The sequence below is a fragment of the Bipolaris oryzae genome (genome assembly GCF_000523455.1).
Source record: "Bipolaris oryzae ATCC 44560 unplaced genomic scaffold scaffold_3, whole genome shotgun sequence".
Lineage (NCBI taxonomy): Eukaryota > Fungi > Ascomycota > Dothideomycetes > Pleosporales > Pleosporaceae > Bipolaris > Bipolaris oryzae.
The window spans coordinates 300,010-318,439 of record NW_006911279.1 but is presented as its reverse complement, the minus strand read 5'-3'; the positions used below and the strand labels follow the sequence as shown (position 1 = coordinate 318,439).

Here is an 18,430-nt window from a genome sequence, read left to right as displayed (position 1 = left end):
ATAGACGCTTATACATACACGTGTTATGTACGTTATTTGATTTTATTCCTTGGACTCCAAATGTCTGACATTATTATCACAGTCAAGTTTCGTATCTCTCCATTGTTGAAAGCGTAATTATATTAACACTAGATGCTCTTATAAGCTCTTCTGAGCAATGACTATATCATAGCCTGCATATCTCATCCACATCATTACTGCGTAATCACTCCATCGGTAGACAACTCCTCATCAAGCCCAGTCCAGTACCGAATCCAGTTGAAAATCGACTTGTGCCACAGCAAACTGTTATGCCTGTTGGTAACCCAGTGACCCTCGTCCGGGAAATGCAAAAAGCGCGAGGGCACACCCAGACTCTGGAGGATATTAAAAGTCTGAAGACCCTCACCCTGGAGGACACGGTAATCAAGGTCGTTGTGGATAACGAATTCAGGGGTGCTAGCATTGGCAAAGTGAGCAAGGGGCTCCCACTTCTCGTAGTTTTCGCGGTTTTCCCAGACGGTACCGTTGTTGTCGCGCTGGATGAACCAGAGTTCGTCAGTGCCGTACGAGGCGACTTGGTTGATCTTGCCGTCATGGCAGACGAGGGCTTTGAATTCGCGGCCGAGGGCGTGGCCTTGGATCCAGTTGATCATGTAGCAGCCAAAGGAGGCGCCGGCGGCAATGGCGCGGTCAGTGTCGACGTAGTCGACGTTGTCGCGGAGGTGCTCGAAGACTTGAACGAGATCTCTGTAGGGGCTACCACCCCAGTTTGCTTGGATCTAGACAGCGGGTTAGCGTTATCATGAGCGGAGGATTTGAGCTCCTTACCTTGTCAGTGAAGGCTTGGCTATAAGATGGCGATCCGGTGAACTGAGTGGTGGTCACGATGAAGCCTTGATCGGCCCACGTCCTCAAGTTCCAACGTGTACTTTTCATTTGTTAGCACGGGAGCTGGAGATTTGATTTGCGCATAGTGTACATACCTCCAGGTGTCACCCTGAGTAGACTGTGGACCGCCATGGATGATGAAAGCAAGTGGGTACTTCTTGGAAGGATCGAAATCGGTAGGATAGAAAACAAACGTCTGAATGTCGTCGCCATCTTCGTTTGTGATCCAGAAGTTTGACACGGAGTCAGGTTTCAGGCCCTCGAGTTCAGGGTCGACCTCATTGGCGGTGAAAAGAACCTCCTTGTCCTGGCCGGGGTGTTGCTTGTACCAGATACGGCTAGTCCAACTGGCTGATGCCGATACCAAGGCACTTCCATCGGGAAGAATGCCAAATCCAGCAATCGAAGTATCAGGGCCAGTGAAGTTGGTTGGCTTAAAGTCAGCCGGAGCATCTTGGGGCACCAGCCACAGGCGGACAGAGGCATGCAGCTCCGACGTGACCCATAGATCAGCATCATCATGGCTCCACTTGAGACCTGTAGGGCTGGAATCCCAGTCCTCGGCGACCGAGCGGACTTTACTATTGGTGCCGTCAATTTCTGCTACGTACAGCTTGTACTTGTCGGATTCGTAGTCGATTCCATCTTGTTGGGTGTATGCCAGCTTACTACTGTCATGTGACCATACAGGGGCACCAGATGCACCTTGAGCTGTTTCAGGAGCAGTAGTGCCTGGGCCGTTGACAGGGACTGCAATCTCGGAGCCATCAAAGGGAACAACATAAATGTAGCTAGCGGTGTAGTTTGCCTTGGGAAGGTCCGGGGACTTGGTACGGAATGCTACCAGCTTACCGTTGGGAGAGAGGTCATAGTCGCCAGCATCGCTCGAAGAGGCTTGAACAGGGCTTTCCGGACGGGTGATTGTGTAGTTGATGCCCAAGAGCAAATTGGTGAGCTTTCCATCATACGAATACGTGCCATTGAGATTGCTCAAGACACCGCTGAAGACCGAAACGCGTTCAGCTGTAATGTAGTAGTTCCAGTGGCGCACAAAGTTGGCATCGTACAGTTGGCCAGAAGTTTTGGGCGCGGTGACAAGCTCTGGGTTGTATGCAGATCCGTTGTGTTCGTAAGCAAGGCAGTTGCCGACGAAGTTGATTCCGGAGTCTGTCTTTACAGCCTTGAGGCCGGATAGCGGAGCGTGCAGAGATGCAACCAGGGTGGGCTCAAAGCTGTCTTTGCTGAGATCGGCGGTGTAAAGTGTCACGCCTCCAGGGATCTGCTCGTTGGTTGAGTTGATGTAGAGGATGCTGTCGTCAGTATCGCCAACCCAGACGACTTCGGAAGCAGCGCTTCCAAATGGAGCCTTCTTAACATCTCCAGTCTCGGTATCGAGGAAGTACCAAGCTGTGCTGGCCTTTTCAGTGGTCCAGTTGAACTTGGTCTCCGAGAAGAGTGCTCGGTCCTATTGTTTATTTCAGTATAACAACCTTTTTTTTTGATACAGGTCGAGTAACGTACGCCTTTGGGGCTGAGAATGCCATTGCTTCGGCGAGGAGCAGCAAGCAGTCCCCTGTCCATGTCAGTACTCTCTCTATCATAAGCTTGTCAAGCTACACGCACTCAACGTCGATGGCCCGGGCGGACTGCAGCACGAGACTGGCGGCCAGAAAGGCGGTCTTGATGGCCATGGCTGATTTCTCGGCTTGACAGGTTCACAACTTTGCAGGTACAGAAGTCAGGGCGCAGATGCATGTTTGGGCACGGTAGAGCAATATATACAGCGGCATGTCGAATGCAAGACGGGGCGATTGACAAGGCGGTTGGTAATAAGTGGGACTGCAAGACTGGCACCTTCCTCATTCGCAGTATGCCAAGGAAGCTTTTCCACGCCTTGGCTTGACTTGAATTTGGCCGGAGGGCGGACAGGCGGTGGACTTTTTCCTCATTAACCATGGTATGGATGATAGGGGCGGAGCCGATGACGAGCTGCATGGCGGGCTATCACGACCTGCCGGATGGAGCCTGAGGGGGACGCAAGGCCTGGCTGCAGGAACACGAGGGAATGCCAAGCTGCAGGGAGGCGCGATACATGCTGGTTGCGCCTATAAGAGTGAGGGCATGAGATGCGCCAAACATGTTCGCCAAGATGACGTGCTACCTCGTCTGCACTGCGTGCAGATAGACATGTACATGCACATGGAGAAAAGCACGTATGCGTAGACAATGGGCATGGTTGAGATGCAAAACACGCACACGCGAAAAGTAAGCCATTCCACGTGCTCGGATCGCCGCTCCGCATCGGCTCTGCCGCAAGCAACCCTGCGCGTGCATTAGCACGATGCCAAAGTCAGGACAAGTCGTCTATTTCCACGCTCAAGGTACTGGTCAAACAGCGGGTAGACTTAGTCGAACCAGAGTTGTGGGTGTCACCGAACGAGGTACCGTTCCAGCACTAAGCATGTCAAAACACAGTCACGTGCTGGTGGCAGAGCAGCCATACGCCCGCGTGTTTGTAAGAGCACAAGGACAGACACACGTACTGAGGCCGAAACACAGACTGAGAGCGCCGAGCGGCAGATACAACAACGTGGTTGGGTTTGGACAAAAGCATGCCGTCGAGCACAGCATGCAAGTAAGTGTGTTGGTGGAGGGTTGGTGGATGTGTGTCTGGCGAGTTAAGAGTTGGCAGTGGCCGGCCCTGAAACGAGCGATCGCCCAAGACGCGCTAAATTTAGTTGAACGGCTGCGCCACGGTTCCGACGAGGATGGACGGCATGAGATGGGCATCATGGCGTTCATGAGTAAGCCGTTTGACGAGGAGCAAGATGGGCACACGGTATGTATCTGCACGAGCCGGGTGCGCAATCAACAGCCGCTGGCCCAACATGGAGACACGAGGAAGCTGACGAATGTAAGGAGAAGCGGGCGTAGCAGTTCCGTATTTCCGAAGTTGCTAAATAAACATGCATCCTCACGAGGGTCCAATCACACATGGCATGCCTGTCATGGATAATAATCTCCATGGCCGCGGTCCTCTGCCTCCAAGTGCTTGCATAGTAACTATGTACATGGACACATGGGTACATACATGGATGCACACAGGGCCGCATCTGGCGAGATATCAGCAAAAGACGATTTATGACGTTGCAAGTGGCTTGGTGGTGGTGATAGCAGCCGGCTGCTAAGACGAGGATTCCGCCCTGCTCGGCGGAGGCTTAAGCACCACCACCATGACATGACCATTTCCACTGCGGCCTCGAGCGCCTCGAGTCAAACCCAAAGCAGTGCCTCTGCTGCTGCACCACCGTCTTATACGAAGCTAGCGCCCTGCGACCGTGGTCCGCTGTGCTTGCACTTGCTGCACCCCACTGCCACACACACTGGCTTCAGGAGTCGTCTCCCTCCCAACCGCCTGGGCCGCTCCGCCCAGCACCCACGCCTGAACTCGCCTTTCTCTTCGTACACTCGCTATCCCGCCGTTGCTGTCTTTTTTCCCTTGCCCCTGCCCTTGCGCTAGCCTCAGCTGCCGCTGCTGATCGCCCCGCGCCCGTCTCCCCTGCCAGCTCATCGACATAGCCTTCTCTGACGCCTATTTCACTCGCACCAGGCCATCCTCGCCCGCTCCCCTGCTTGCTTTCACCACCACCACCGCCACCAATTCCACGCCCACCAGCCCTGCCTCTCCGACCTTCCTCTCGCCCTCGACCCGCGCCTCTCCCCCCAAACCCTCGACTGCGCCCTTCACGTCCAGCGCATACAATCGCATTACCGACACCAACCGCCCGCCCGCTCGCCCTCCTGCTCATTCCCTTGTCCGCGTTGGCCCCGGGGATCAGACGGCTAGGCGAACATGAAGAGGGGGACGTCATGATGCACGTTAGCACTCCGCGCAATGGCGCACTACGGCGACAAGTCACCACCTACCTCGATGTGCCTGCTATACAGCCCACACACACGCCACCCCGGTCCAGACGGAGATGTCGACGGTCCCTCCTGCCCGCCATCACCACCTTGTCGCCCCTTGTCCTCGTCCTCGTCCTCGCCTCCTTCCTGCCCCTCGCCAGCGCCGTATTTGTAAACTTCCGAGACTGTCTGACACGCATCTACCTCGCCGACGGCAAGCAGACGCCATATCTTCGCTTTACCCCCGAGTACGTCTGGGCCGACTTCAGCCCCGAATATCGATTGAACTTTACCGTCTACGGAAATGTCTCTGGCCAGACCCAGGTTGGCGAGTACCCGCCACTGGAAGACGACAACTGGAAGGACCCGAACAAGACGTTTGGCAAACTTGTCGACCTGAACGAAAATCAAAAACACTACACCACCCTCTTCTGGAACAACAAGGTCGTCTCTTACTCTGCTTACAGCGCACCCCCTGCCCGCTTCTGCCAGTCCGTTCTCAACACCAGCTGTCCCATTGCGCCTGCTTTTAATGCAAACGCCAGTCAGTATTGGACTTTGCCAGCCATCACCGTTGCACGCGATTTCAGCAGTTCGTATGCATTCTCAACATGGGCCTCGACAATGCGCATCGTCTCTGGAAACGACAACGCCACCCCGCTCGGCTGCATATCTGCCAATATCACCCCGGACCTTGGCAAGAAGCTCGCAGACTCCCTTTGCTACTTCCCCGCCGCTATACTTGCCCTGGTAGGTATCGCCACCGTCTTTGCCGCTACATGTAGTCCCTGGGGAACCTCAAACGTCTTCCGCTCCACGAGCAACTACGGTCGAGACGAAGATCTCTTGCGTTTAGTCACACCAGGTTTTGGGGATTGTCTGCAGTACATCCAGTTCATCGTCCTTGCAGGCAGTCTTAGCCTCAACTATCCAGGCTTCTTCCAGCCAGCCGTCAGCCAGGCCAGCTGGTCGCTTCTTCTCTTCAACCAAAGCTTCGTCAGCGGTGGCAGCGGCTCTCAGAGTCTTATCGATGGCATCTATTTCGTCAACGGCACCTACGGTCTCACTCGTCTCGGCCAGTATGTGGGAATGACAAAAGACGAAGACATATGGGCGTGCATGGCCATCTTTCTCCTTGTTCTGATTGCCTGTGTAGTCTCACTTACTCAACTAGGATTTTTCGTTCGCTGGCTTGCTCGCTGGCTTACCAACACTCAGGGCGGTGATCTGACTGGAAAGAACTGGGCGTTTACTGCCGGCAACATCGTGCGCGTCATCTTCAACTACTTTTTGCTTCCCATCATAGCGCTGTCGCTATTCCAGCTCGTCGTAGCACCGCGTTCGCCGACATCTGTCGTGGTTACCGCTGTCATCATGCTCCTCCTTGTCGCTGGTGTGGTTACATGGATCTTCTGGTTCATCTTTACCACGCGTCCCCGAGCCCACCTGTTTGATGATCTACCCACCGTCTTGACATATGGGCCTCTTTACAACACCTACTCGGACGATGCAGCACCATTCGCCTTTATTCCCGTGTTGCTGACGATTGTACGTGGCATTGCCATTGGCGCTATCCAACCCTCGGGCATCGCCCAAATCATCGTACTTGCCATATGTGAGGTTATACTAATCTTGACCCTGCACGCCTTCCGGCCGTTCCAATCGAACACGTCGATGAACGCTTACCACACCTTTTTTTCAATAATTCGACTTGTTTGTGTCTTGCTTTCGGTAGCGTTCGTACCCTCTCTCGACGTTGACGAGGCACCCAAAGGCTGGATCGGATACATCATCTTGCTCCTTCATGCCATTGTTTTGATATTCGGCTTCTTCCTGAATGCTCTTCAGACCATCATTGAAGTGTCGGCAAGACTTGCTGGTGTAGGCGGGGACCAGAGAGGTGGTCTTACTGCAGTCTTTGGAAAGCGGCAACTGTCCAAGCGCAATCTTCATCGACATGCTCGCAGCAGTCTCAACTCGAATGCCGTCATGCTTGCCCATGACGAGAACAAGAACATCCAACTCATGAGCAGTCGATCCCGGAGTATGTCTGCCAGTTCGGCTGTTCTTCTGAACCAGCCATACGACCGAGATAGCCAACGCGCGAGCGTAGGCTTTGACGGATTCAGCCAGGGGGACTTTGGAAATGCCAGTCCGTTCCCGGGACAGAACGCTGTACCTTTCAACTTTCTGGGTGGTGGGTCGGGCCAAAGCTCCAGGCGACCTACCATGGGTGCAATGGACGCCGCCGATCCATACTACCGCCCTCCGCGACCCAGAAAACATACCATGGACTCGATAACGGCAACTGCACCTGGAAAAGCTCCTGCCCGAAGTGCCGATATTGCTGATGCTCCATACTCGGACCAATTTGATGCGGACACTACCATGCCTTTCGAGGGTCCTTCGCGTAACTCCGGCACTCCAGCTCCGGCATATCTTCGACTGAACCGGGACGACTCTGATTCTAATCTTGACAGAAGAAATATCACCACCGACTATTCCGTACGAGAATCTGACTTTTACTATGGTCTTCGTGGTCCTGCTTTGTCTTCACAACCAACGCGCAAGTTGAAGACTGGACCAGCAGATCCCATGGGTCCTGTTTCATCGGCTACGGGTTGGTTCAAGAGCCTGAATCTACTTGGTGGGCGTAAGAAGGAGAAGAGCAAGGGTTTCGAAGTGGTCAGGAGCACGCGGATTCCGCCTCAGATGATGACTGTTGAAGAAGACACAACCTCGCCCGAAATCGCACAAGAGCCCTATCGGGACAGTCCAGAATCGCCCCCTCAGCCGAAGACTACACCTGTAGCCTCTGGTGTAGCATCAGCCGCTGTCCTGAGCGGCAACAGACGCGACTCTTCAGACAGCGAATCGGATAGCAGCGACGACGATCGATTCGACCCGCTGCATCGGGTATCACCCACAGCGCCAGCCCTGGGTCCCATTGAAAGTTTTGGTGGAATTGAGCTTCCCAGTAGAATTGGGTCACGATCTTCCCGTATCACACAACCACCTGGGCCTCCAAGCCGTACTCCCACAATACCGCGCAAGAATTCGCGGCGGGTGGGGTCAACCGACTCTGACCTGCTCCAAGAACAATTGCCAACGGCAATGGACGCCTCAAACTCAGCCAGTTCTAGATATCAGCATCCCCAGCAGAGCCATCATCTAATGCCAAGCGAATCTGGTGGGTTACCTATCCGTCTTCCTTTCGGGTCCAATGATCCATCACCTGAACGGACTCCCGGGCCTTCTGCTGCATCGAGCATATATCGTCACGACGGCGCCAGCGACTTGAATGCGCCAGGAGCGATTGGCACGGGTGAGCGGCCTCTGAGCACCGGTTACGTCCAACATCACATGATGAAAGACAGTGTTCAGACCGACGGCTATGATGCTGGAAGCCATCTTGAGGCTTCGGCAGAAATTGTGGACCGCAGTCGCAGCGGTAGCACGCAACACAGCAAGCGTAGTCACAACATGTGACGGCCGCTTCTTTAGGACGTTCCTTACTTGCACTTGTGGCATCAATTCTGACCTATTTGTAATACATGTCAACGCATACCGTGCATTTACGAATCTCTTTGCTGTATAATTGCTCAAAAAAAAACGGGGTCAGGGGGAGGGGGGCGTTTCCCTTGGTTGGGCGCAAGCAGTGTGCTTTTTCAGTAGCACATGCAAGTACAAAGCTATCTAGACATTTCATTTATTCATATACGCAGGACATGGAGAGCCGCTAGTTGAGCCAGCATGCACAATAGTAATTCAAAATAATTTATCTTTCAAAGCCGGTCTTGCATATGCAAATGCTTTGCAGATGACCTGCAGCAGCAGCGACCTTGTGGCGTTGGGGATCTGCCAGGGCTGTCCGGGTGATCGTTGTTCCGTATGAGGCTAAGATGTGGCGTCATGTGTCGCGTGAAACCGCTAAGATAACGATAGGTAGGAGTGGCGCCTGAGGCATTCACGCAGCACCCTCAGCGTGGTGCGCCCGGCCGAAACGCTCTTTGCTTTTCGTGGCTATGAATATCGCGTAGCCCGACCCAGCCTTGCTACCCTCCCTGCTTCGTCTTCACCTGGATTGCAGCAGTTGCCGCTACATGCGCAGTGTAGGACGAGTGGTCGAAGTTCCCCTGGCCGAGCCGACGCGCAAGGACCCACCTCCGCGCCTGTTCCCTCACCGCAACCCTCCACTATTGATAGGTGAGTGAAGATGTCGATGCTTGGAGGTGTGGTGGGATGCTGACGGGAAAGAGCAGTTTTGCTACCGGCTACCTTAGCACGGTTCTAGCCAGGTAAAGGAGACGAACAAAGTGGCGGCACATTGCCGTATACCGCCCGACCCTCTTCTACGTAGACACCAACCCACCACTTTGTAATCACATGAGCAGTGACTCTTTGGGTTGCTGTGGCACCAGACTCACGCTCTTTGCTCCTCTACAACCAGCCGTTGGATTCCTCACGCAGACCAGATACACTTTAAATGCCTCCAAACGCTGCCCCGCGTCCGAGCGGACCTTATGCTCGAAGCTCCCATGCCTACGAGAGTCATGGTGAAGGCGCGAGTAGCAATATACAGGGACAACGTGAGGTTCTCGTGAGAAATAGCTCTCGACAACATCCAGAGGGAGTTGTAGCGTCACACTTCCTGGCGCAAGACCCCGAAACGTGGATGGACTTCTTGAGAGACGGTACCGAAACCGACGTTAACCAGCAACCACCTTCCAGCGAGCTCGACCCCGCCGCAGCCCGCGAAGCTCGCGCAAACCCCTCTTCCATGCGATACACGCTTCCCAGCCGCCCCTCGCCGCGTACAGACTCGCCGTCCTCTCGCAGCTCTGACCGCAAGCGACGCCTGACAACAGCTGACTCGCCTATGAGGCGGCCATCGAGTATACGGATACACTCTGAAAGCACAGGCAACTCCAGTATGGACCCCATCGTCCTAGACTCCCCGCCTGCCTCTTTGCGAGCGCTTCCGCCCACACCTCCTGTCCCACCACAAACCAACACCACGCCGGTCAGAAGGCAGAGCGACATTGTCCTGCCACCATGGCAGCCGGATAGCGATGTTACGCAGTGTCCGGTGTGCAAGAGACCTTTTACATTTCTGCTTAGGAGGCACCATTGCAGGTAAGCTCGCAACTTCCTTTCTTGTTGGGAGCGCTGTCCATGTCCAGTTGGGCATCCATACCAGAACGGAGAAGAAGCTTGCAAATCGCAGGAGGAAACCTAATTTTGACAAAGTGTATGCTAACGATTACCAACAGGAAATGTGGAAGAGTCGTGTGCGCCACGTGTTCGCCACATCGTATCACTATACCCCGACAGTTCATCGTCCATCCCCCTTCTGAAATGGCGGCAAACTTCGTTGATCTGACCGGGGATGATGAGAATGCTATGTCGGCTTTCGGCCCGTTCCGCAACCCAGCGCTAGGCGGAGGCGAGGAAGTCCGCGTTTGCAATCCATGTGTACCTGATCCCAATTTTAGTCCACCGCCGCAGTATCAGCCCTCTGGCCGCGACCCCAGGTACCCGCTGCAATATGCCCCGTCTCCCAGATCGCCCCACGCCCCACCACCGCACCCACGCGCTCACCGATCTGCGTCAAGTGTACATGATGCGTCACGGTTTGTGAATCCAGGACATGGGTATGTTAACCGCGAGGCTCCGAACGACAACAGCCAGAACAGGCGAGTAAGTTATCACGGCAGCTCAAACGTCGGAGAGCGAAGACTACCTCCCCTCCCACCCTCTGCCACTCAACAGCAACATCCGCACCATCGCGCGCCACTCATTTCGCAGACGTTGTCAAGTAACCGCCCTCGTCACCGGTCAACCTTTGGAGCGGCATCATTTGCAGGATCGCCGTTTGGACAAGCCACTTCCACTGCAATCCCCCAACCGCTAAATCCTTATCACGCACAGCTACCTCAGCCTCGACGTCAGATTGCTGAGGAAGATGAATGTCCTATTTGTGGGGACGAGCTCCCGCCCAAGGGACCCGATGGCGATGAGACGGACCGCACTCGACACATTGAAGATTGTATCGCCTTACATTCAGCTTCTCCTGGTCCTAAGCCAACACCTGCACCACAGACATCCGCAAGTCTGCCTACTCAGCGTACTCGTGGTATGAGCAGTGCAGGCAATGGCGAAGGATCCAGCAACAGAATGAGCCATGCTGCGCGCGGCATGTTTCCCTACATTGCAACCGAGAAGGACTGTGTGGACGATGAAGGGGCGCAAGCAGAATGCACAATTTGTTTGGAAGACTTTGAGGCGGGGGACCGCATGGCGAGGCTGGTTTGTTGGTGCAAGTTTCATGAGGTATGTTCTTTTTATTGGGCATTGGATACAGATTGGAGAATTTGTGCTAACAAAGGGCAGTCATGCATCAAAGAGTGGTGGAACAAGAAGGGTCGAGGAGCATGTCCTACGCATCAGTTGCAGGAATAGCAACCTTGTCGGGGCTCTTGAACATCATTCCTTGTTTTTCTTGCGGACGCTACTACATCGGATCGCCAGCATGACAGTCTTTTGGTTATAAGACCATTCGGTCAGGACTTCCCTGATTCGCACAGCACTTTCGCCCTCTCTCCTTTCTTTGACTACATCATTCGTCGTTGGCGTTATTTGCCTCAGGTATACCCTCTTGTCCCTCCTTTAGCGTTTCTTTTTTTCTATCATTCTGTCATTTTTTCTTGAAGGGAGCATTCATCATCAATAATTGGTATTCTCAGCATAGAGGTTATTCCGGCAGGGAGGAGTGCGGTGATGGCATTGCTATGCATACGGGTTTAGACTCCGCTTTGGCGTAATGATTATTATTGAAGTGCATTTTTCAGTCTTCTATATAACTAACTGTTTGCACATTTTTAAAATCAAATTCGCTCTTCCAGAATTTAGTTGCTTCTCGTTGATAACCTACCCTTTACTCGAGCATCAAATCCCCACATGATACAAGCGCGTTACTGTGCCTCCTTGACTCATCGGCCTTTATCCACGCTGCTGAGCTGCCGGCTACTGCTCAGTCCGATGTTATTTCTCCAAGAAACTATTCCACTTACAAGCCTGTGTCAAGGTCGCGATCAATCACCCATGCAACCGCCAGCATTTTTTTTTATTGAAAATGAGCATTCGGCGTGTAGATAATGGCTCACAAAGGGCATGAGAAGTTCTAATTTGATTTCCCATCTTGTATTCAAAATACTATTATTTCCGCACCCGTACACGAAAATACTATTAACACAATATTGGAGCTGAGTGAAGAAAAAATATCTTGAACTTCCGAAAATCCACCAACTCACTCCCGCATCTCCGCCAGAATAGCCTCCAACTGCTCCTTCTTCCAATCCTGTGAAATACTATAATGCGTATCCTCCTCCAACCTCAACACAACCTTCCCCCCAGCACCCTTTAATCTCTCTGCAGTCTCAACCCCAATGTTCGGCGGAATAAAAACATCATCCCTGCCGTACCACAGCTTGACTGGCAAGTCCTTTCTAATCTCTTCAATCCTGAACCCCCAATCCCGACACACAACCCTCCCATCCAGCGCCACACCCCCAAACCCTTGCCTCTGCGCCTCGCGAGCCGCCTTGAGCGCCACCGTCAAAAACGCCTCATCGCCCAGAATCCTTCGGTTCTTGGGATTCTCGATCGAAGCAAGTCGAGCAGGCTCGGTCATCTTTTCCAACTTCTCCCCATCACTCACCTCCATCCGACCAAAAACATCGAGCCGAAAAAACCATTCCAGCAAAATCTCGGGCGCGAAACGCCAACCAAAGGGAAAACTAAGCCAATGCACCATATCCGCGTGCCACATACTCATATCCGGGGGCCCCAGACCACATATCACAGATACGCATTTTAGCCGTGTAGCGGGAAGAGCAAAAGCGCAGGCGAGGGCGTAGGGTCCGCCGCCCGACACGCCCAGGATGGAGTACGATGGTAAGCCGAGGTGCTGGGTGAGGTGCTCGACGTCTTTGGGCCAGGAGAGCAGGGTCCGAGATGTGTGGGGTGAGCTGAGACCTATGCCTGGTCTGTCGATTGCGATGATCCTGGCGCCGAGGGAGAGGGCAAGGGAGTGGTAGGAGGAGGCTTCGAGACGCGAGCCGGGGAGGCCGTGTTGGTAGAGGATTGCGTGGCCGGTTGGTGAGCCGTATTCTGCGTAGCCTAGGTTTCGGCCGTCGGGAAGGGTGCAGATTTTGGAGCTGTTGTCGTCGAGATTGTAGGGGGATGGAGGATTTTTGGGTGTGAGACTTGGGTCCGGTTCGTTTTCGTGGGATTCCATGACAGGGTGGTTATATCTTGGAAACTGAGTTTTAGAGGGTAACTGAATGATATATATATTTTTTTTGATATTCGATATTTCTGATTTCTAGAGGCAGAAACTGAGGCTTTTTAATCATTTTGAATATCATGTTCGGCAGGTCGGTTGGCCGATGTAAGGCGTCCGTAATACCACACTCTCCGGTCCATCCCGCCGAACAGCTCGTGACTAACAAGGCAACAGCATATATGTTTCAAAAATAGCCCATGAGGGTAAACAGGCCGTAGGGTTGGTACCTGAATCTTCCGAAATACTAGTGAAGCATCAAATAAATGCAGCGACCAAACAGTTAGTACAGCGAACATTCAAAGCGATCAGAATGCTGTGGGGCGGTATTTTGGCTTGGTGGAACTCGTTATATACACTGTTTGCATTCACTAACCCATTACCCACTTTCAAGGTGTGTCTGTAGTATAGCACATATCGTTGTTGTTGTTTTAACATCTCTTTTGAGATCCCCGACGGGGAGCGGCTAAACCCAAAAGAAGAGCCAAGGATCCGCGCCGTGGAATCCGTAGTAGCGCCCTGGTACACCACCAAATTCAAGATACACACCCATCGCAACGAACTGAGAGATCAACTGCGTAGGGATTCTATACTCCCGGGGATGCTTGGGCCAAGCGCATCTGTTTCAAAGCGTTCACAGATCAGCAGCGTGAATGCTTCCTGTCTATCAGTGCACCGCCAAATCCACAATGCATCCGCCGTAGTGAGCTTAAGGATTGACTACAGAAATGTTTTGTACCTAGTATACCACCCAGTATAGATTGCGCCCCTTGTAATGAGTGGGTAGGTCAACTACAAATACCTTACCTAGCTGTCGCACCACCAAATCCAAAACGTGCCCGCCGTAATAACACCAGAAATCGACAGTGAACATCAGTGATACCCTTTTTGTATGTTCCATCTCCGTACTCAATATTTAGTTTATACTCGTCTTTCCTTTACACGAAGCACAATAGCAGAATTTACAACATTCGTCCACGGGTGCAGCTCAGCCAACACGTCCAGTCCAATCGCTTGCAAGTCTTCTGAGAGTTGCAGAATCTAATTTCGATTCAGTTAGCAAAAAACTCACATCCAGAAACAATTATTTTGAGCGCATTTTTTTTTGTCATCGGAAAAAAAAAGGGGGGGGGGGTTAAAATCCTTCAATGTATTCAAGCAGGAACAGGTGATGACAACTCACAGGATAAAGCACACTCCTCATCCCCCTCGCGCTCCTCGCCACAACCAAACACCCTGGCTGTAACCTCGCAGCCAAATCCTTCAAAATCTCCAACTTGGATCGCGTATCGGTTCCTACTAGCGCCGCCAAGAATACAACTTGTGACCTCGACCAGGAAACTTTGGCCTCAGGATCTTCGTGCGTGATATCTTCATTCGTAAAGCTCATGCGTTTCGAGAACCCCAGTTTAGTGCATAGAGCGGCGCTGAGACGCAGAGCAGCGGCATCGCGGTCGATGTTGTGAATATGTGCGGCGGGGTACTGGGATAGGAAGCATAGGGATGTCAGGGGTAGAGGGCCCGAGCCGATGAAGGCAATGGAGGTTGGTGGGGAGGAAGCGAAGGCGTTGATGAGGGAGGCCTCTAGACAGGAAAGGTCGACGTAGTTGTCGTAGTAAGGGAATGATTGGAGGATGTTAACTGGGGCCGCTTCTTGGTTGGTGTCTTTATGGAGGTATTAGCATGTTTTCTCTTCTCTAGGGAATCGATTTGCATGATGTTGGCATACCCAATTCTTTCAACATTCGCTCTGCGTGGAACTTTTCTAGCTCCCCCTCGGCTTCGGAACATATTGGACGTAGTTTGTCACAGAGTTGCTCCACGCCCGATATGCCGAAGAAGTAGGTGGTAAATTCGGCGCTATAAGGCACCACGCATAGATTTACCAGACGTGTCAGGAGAGTGTTGACCTGATGTGAGGGCGCTAATGACGATAGCTCACTGAGTCTGGTGTGAATATCTCTTATCTCAGCCACTAACTGGTGTGCTGCTGCATTTGTTCCATTTGGAGTGACAGGAGGGGTAACTGTGAGGGTCTTGGCCAAGGGCGTCTGCTCGGATACATTGGTAATTGAGGGTAGTCGAGTGGTCATCATATTGGATGTTCAGCAAGGTGTTTTCTTGGTATCTTTCTATTGGTAGTATGTATTGCGGAAATACAGGATGCAGCAGTGGTTAAAATAGCAAATATCCTATGTATCAAAGACTTCATGATCCACTATTAGGCATCAGGGCTTAACAGTGAGGCGCGTGGGGTGCGTGGGCGAAGAATAGCAAACTCTTGCTGGTGCAAACCACTTGATCAAAAATAATAAGCATCAATCTAGTGGCGTTGGTTGGTCAAGCACGCTTGAGCACCATGCTGGTCATGTCAGAGTTTCGGGTTAGATCAACAAAATTCGGCGAGAAAATACGAATACGTGGGGTTGATTGTGCATTGAGCGAAAGTATTTGTAGCAGGGCTGCAGAGTTTGACCTTGTAAGCGGGGAAACAGTGCATTCTGCAGCTTCAAGTCCTATGTGAAAGCAAATCAGGTACCGCTACTTGCTTCTAGAGTTGGCCGAGGATAAATGTGAAGGGGATAGTTATGTAAGAGATCCCAGGAATACCCAGAGCCCCCAGAGACACCGACAAACGTGATACGTCGGGACAGCCCGAGCATGTCATTCGAGACGTGGGGGTGGAGAGATTCGTGGGCGGTATTGCCTTTTGGTGCTTCTAACGGGGAACTTGTCCGTCGCTGGGCCTTTGGTAGACCAGTTTCCCGCCAACCCAAGTTTCCCTTACCGTTGCCTTCCGTAATGATTCGAAGTCCACTTTCTCCAAGTCCTCGTCAACAACAATCCAGTCTGCGTACGCCCCCACTTCGATGACACCAGCTTTGCCTTCGAGAAACGCAGCGTATGCAGGGTTAACAGTAAAACCCTTTAGCGCTTGTTCAAAATTCAGTCTTTCTTCGGGATACCAACCAGCTTTGCCGCCATCCGCATCTAGACCTGTTTTGGGGCTCCGTCGCGTGGTGGCTGCGTATATGCCCTCAAAGATGCTGGCAGGCTCAACTGGAAAATCGCTGCCTAGAACCAGCCCTTGAGATACCATTGAACGCATGCGATAGGCAGAATCGCTTGTACGCTGGCGGCCAAGCCTAGTTTCCGCATATTCCATGTCTGAGGTCGCATGTGTAGGTTGTATAGACGGGATGATGCCAAGTTCTTCAACTCGGACCTGGTCATCGGGATGGATGATTTGAAAATGTTCAATCCGGAAACGGCGTTGCGATTGGCATTCGTAGGGGGCAATATCGGGGCACACCTTTTTCAAAGCAGCCTCAAAAGCATCAACGGCGAGCCTGTTCGCAAGGTCCCCTATGGCATGAATGTTGACTTGGTATCCCTGTTCGGCCCACCTGAGCGTGACTTCTGACAATGTGGTTGCATTGACAAGGAGTGAGCCCGATGATGTGGGTTTATCGCTGTAAGGCTCGATCATTGCGCTACCCCAGCTGCCTAGTGCCCCGTCTGTGCCATGTCAGCACCCCCTTCAGACAGACACCAACGAGTACATACCTGCGAAGAGCTTCACACTCTTGACTTGGAATTTTCCGTTTGACACGCTAATCTTCTCCACTGCTTCCGGACAAAAGGTGTTTCTAGTGTCGCATTCAATCATGGCGTTCACCCTGACAGTCCAGTCTTCATCATTTGCGAGCTTTTCATATAGCTTCAGGTCTGCTGGAACAACTCCAGCATCATGCATCCCCACAATACCATACTGGTTTAAGTTGGCCATCGCAGCTTTGATGAACTTGGTCTTCCGCGCTGCGTCAGGTTTGGGATAGTGTTCCAGAACGATGTCCATGGCATTGTCGCAGAAGACGCCCTTCTCAGGTATCTCACCGCCAGGTACATCTGGTAGTGGCGAGGGAAGAAGTTCGAGTACCTTTTCAGAAACCCAGATGCAATGAACATCCACCCGGTCCAGCATTACATAGAGGTCTTTGAAGTGTTCAGATATTTCCAGATCTGACTAGAGTTAAGTCAGCAAGTAATTTCGGCAATAACTGCACCCACCAAACAAAAACATCGGGACGAAGACCAATAGTGTCTAGCAAATTAATGGTGGCATGTGACAACTGTGGTCGTTCCACCACGAATACTTTTATAAGACAACATGGAATTCGTCACAGATTTTTGTCCAAGGGTGATTGGCCCATCGAGGTATTGGTGATACGTACTGAGGTTGGCCACCGTCCGAAATGCGCCTGATCCCAGCCTACGCCCCTCAGCCACTGATCGCTTGTGCCCTGATCGGGACGGCCCGCTTTGTACTTGAGTAACCTTTCTTGGACTTCAGCCATTGAGCTTGCACCGAATAAGCTCACAGAGTCTAGAGACTCTCCAAACTGTATTAGATGGCCGTGTCCGTCCCACAAGCCTGGGTACACATATCCAGTACGCGCCTCCTTGACCTCTTCGGAAGAAGCATCACCGGCGAAGACACTTGAGAAAAGACCGTCGTTGACTGTAAAACAATCTAGGTTTAATAGCTCTGGAGACAGGGTTTTGACAGATTTGTAGCAATGAGTCGTGACGCGCAAGTTTGGGAGTCGTTCACCAATGAAAGCCGGTAGTCCAAGCTGGTAGATGAGGGCCACCAACACTACGGGGAGGGACAGCCAGAAATAGACGCCTGTGGAGGGCATTGCGGCTCTGGCTCTTCAACGCCCGACTGGCAACGGCTGCTAATTGAAAAGCATAAAATGCGTGAGTCGCATGTGCATGGGGGAATTTTGTGGATTGGGGTGGGTAAGCGAGCACCAATGACGCCTGAGCGGGCGGAGCGGTCCCTGGTCCACCTGCATTGGTCCATTTCCATGTACCAGATGGTTCGCTTGGTCTTCTAGGCGGCGCTGTAGAATCTAGACACATGTCACTGCCAGTTGGTTTGCGATAATGGTGGCGAGTATGGAGCGCTTGGGTGGAGATTTGGACACGCATACACACGCACACACGCACATGTGCATACACCCAGACGGCTCTTGGCGTGTGCCTCGCCGGCTGCTTGACCCGCTCCCCGTGGTGGAGGCGATTACCAGCCATCTCACTTTGCATACAGCGGATCCGTCGTCTCTGGCGCAGATTGTTGGTCAAGCTCCCTCGCTCTGTGCTTTAGGATCCGCACGCACCGGATTTTCAGGATGCTTGGCGATGAGAAAGGGCGGTGAGCGTCACCATGGAATTCACATTCTCACAATTGCCCTTTGCAACGACCGCTCAAGGTCAATCGCCCCTCTTCTGGGCAATGCTCAT

General features: G+C 52.5%; 6 protein-coding genes across 6 annotated transcripts; 2 read left to right on the top strand and 4 right to left on the bottom strand.

Moving 5' to 3' along the window:
* Positions 1-194: 194 nt before the first annotated feature.
* COCMIDRAFT_81051 (uncharacterized protein) lies at positions 195-2,561 on the bottom strand (the record flags this gene model as incomplete). Its single annotated transcript, XM_007684584.1, has 5 exons — positions 195-761; positions 811-910; positions 966-2,335; positions 2,392-2,443; positions 2,494-2,561. 5 exons carry the CDS (start codon positions 2,559-2,561, stop codon positions 195-197), a joined length of 2,157 nt encoding a protein of 718 aa, XP_007682774.1.
* A 2,179-nt stretch (positions 2,562-4,740) lies between these two features.
* COCMIDRAFT_663 (uncharacterized protein) lies at positions 4,741-8,265 on the top strand (the record flags this gene model as incomplete). Its single annotated transcript, XM_007684463.1, has 1 exon — positions 4,741-8,265. The coding sequence occupies one exon, from the start codon at positions 4,741-4,743 to the stop codon at positions 8,263-8,265; it is 3,525 nt and encodes a 1,174-aa protein (XP_007682653.1).
* A 997-nt stretch (positions 8,266-9,262) lies between these two features.
* Positions 9,263-11,238, top strand: COCMIDRAFT_81139 (uncharacterized protein; the record flags this gene model as incomplete). Its single annotated transcript, XM_007684583.1, has 3 exons — positions 9,263-9,912; positions 10,050-11,109; positions 11,170-11,238. The coding sequence occupies 3 exons, from the start codon at positions 9,263-9,265 to the stop codon at positions 11,236-11,238; spliced, it is 1,779 nt and encodes a 592-aa protein (XP_007682773.1).
* An 847-nt stretch (positions 11,239-12,085) lies between these two features.
* On the bottom strand, positions 12,086-13,075 carry COCMIDRAFT_32012 (uncharacterized protein; the record flags this gene model as incomplete). Its single annotated transcript, XM_007684505.1, has 1 exon — positions 12,086-13,075. One exon carries the CDS (start codon positions 13,073-13,075, stop codon positions 12,086-12,088), a length of 990 nt encoding a protein of 329 aa, XP_007682695.1.
* A 966-nt stretch (positions 13,076-14,041) lies between these two features.
* COCMIDRAFT_21823 (uncharacterized protein) lies at positions 14,042-15,216 on the bottom strand (the record flags this gene model as incomplete). Its single annotated transcript, XM_007684482.1, has 3 exons — positions 14,042-14,161; positions 14,304-14,785; positions 14,850-15,216. The coding sequence occupies 3 exons, from the start codon at positions 15,214-15,216 to the stop codon at positions 14,042-14,044; spliced, it is 969 nt and encodes a 322-aa protein (XP_007682672.1).
* A 623-nt stretch (positions 15,217-15,839) lies between these two features.
* On the bottom strand, positions 15,840-17,823 carry COCMIDRAFT_80884 (uncharacterized protein; the record flags this gene model as incomplete). The annotated part of the gene is made up of 3 exons (XM_007684582.1): positions 15,840-16,639; positions 16,688-17,147; positions 17,356-17,823. The coding sequence occupies 3 exons, from the start codon at positions 17,821-17,823 to the stop codon at positions 15,840-15,842; spliced, it is 1,728 nt and encodes a 575-aa protein (XP_007682772.1).
* Positions 17,824-18,430: the final 607 nt, after the last annotated feature.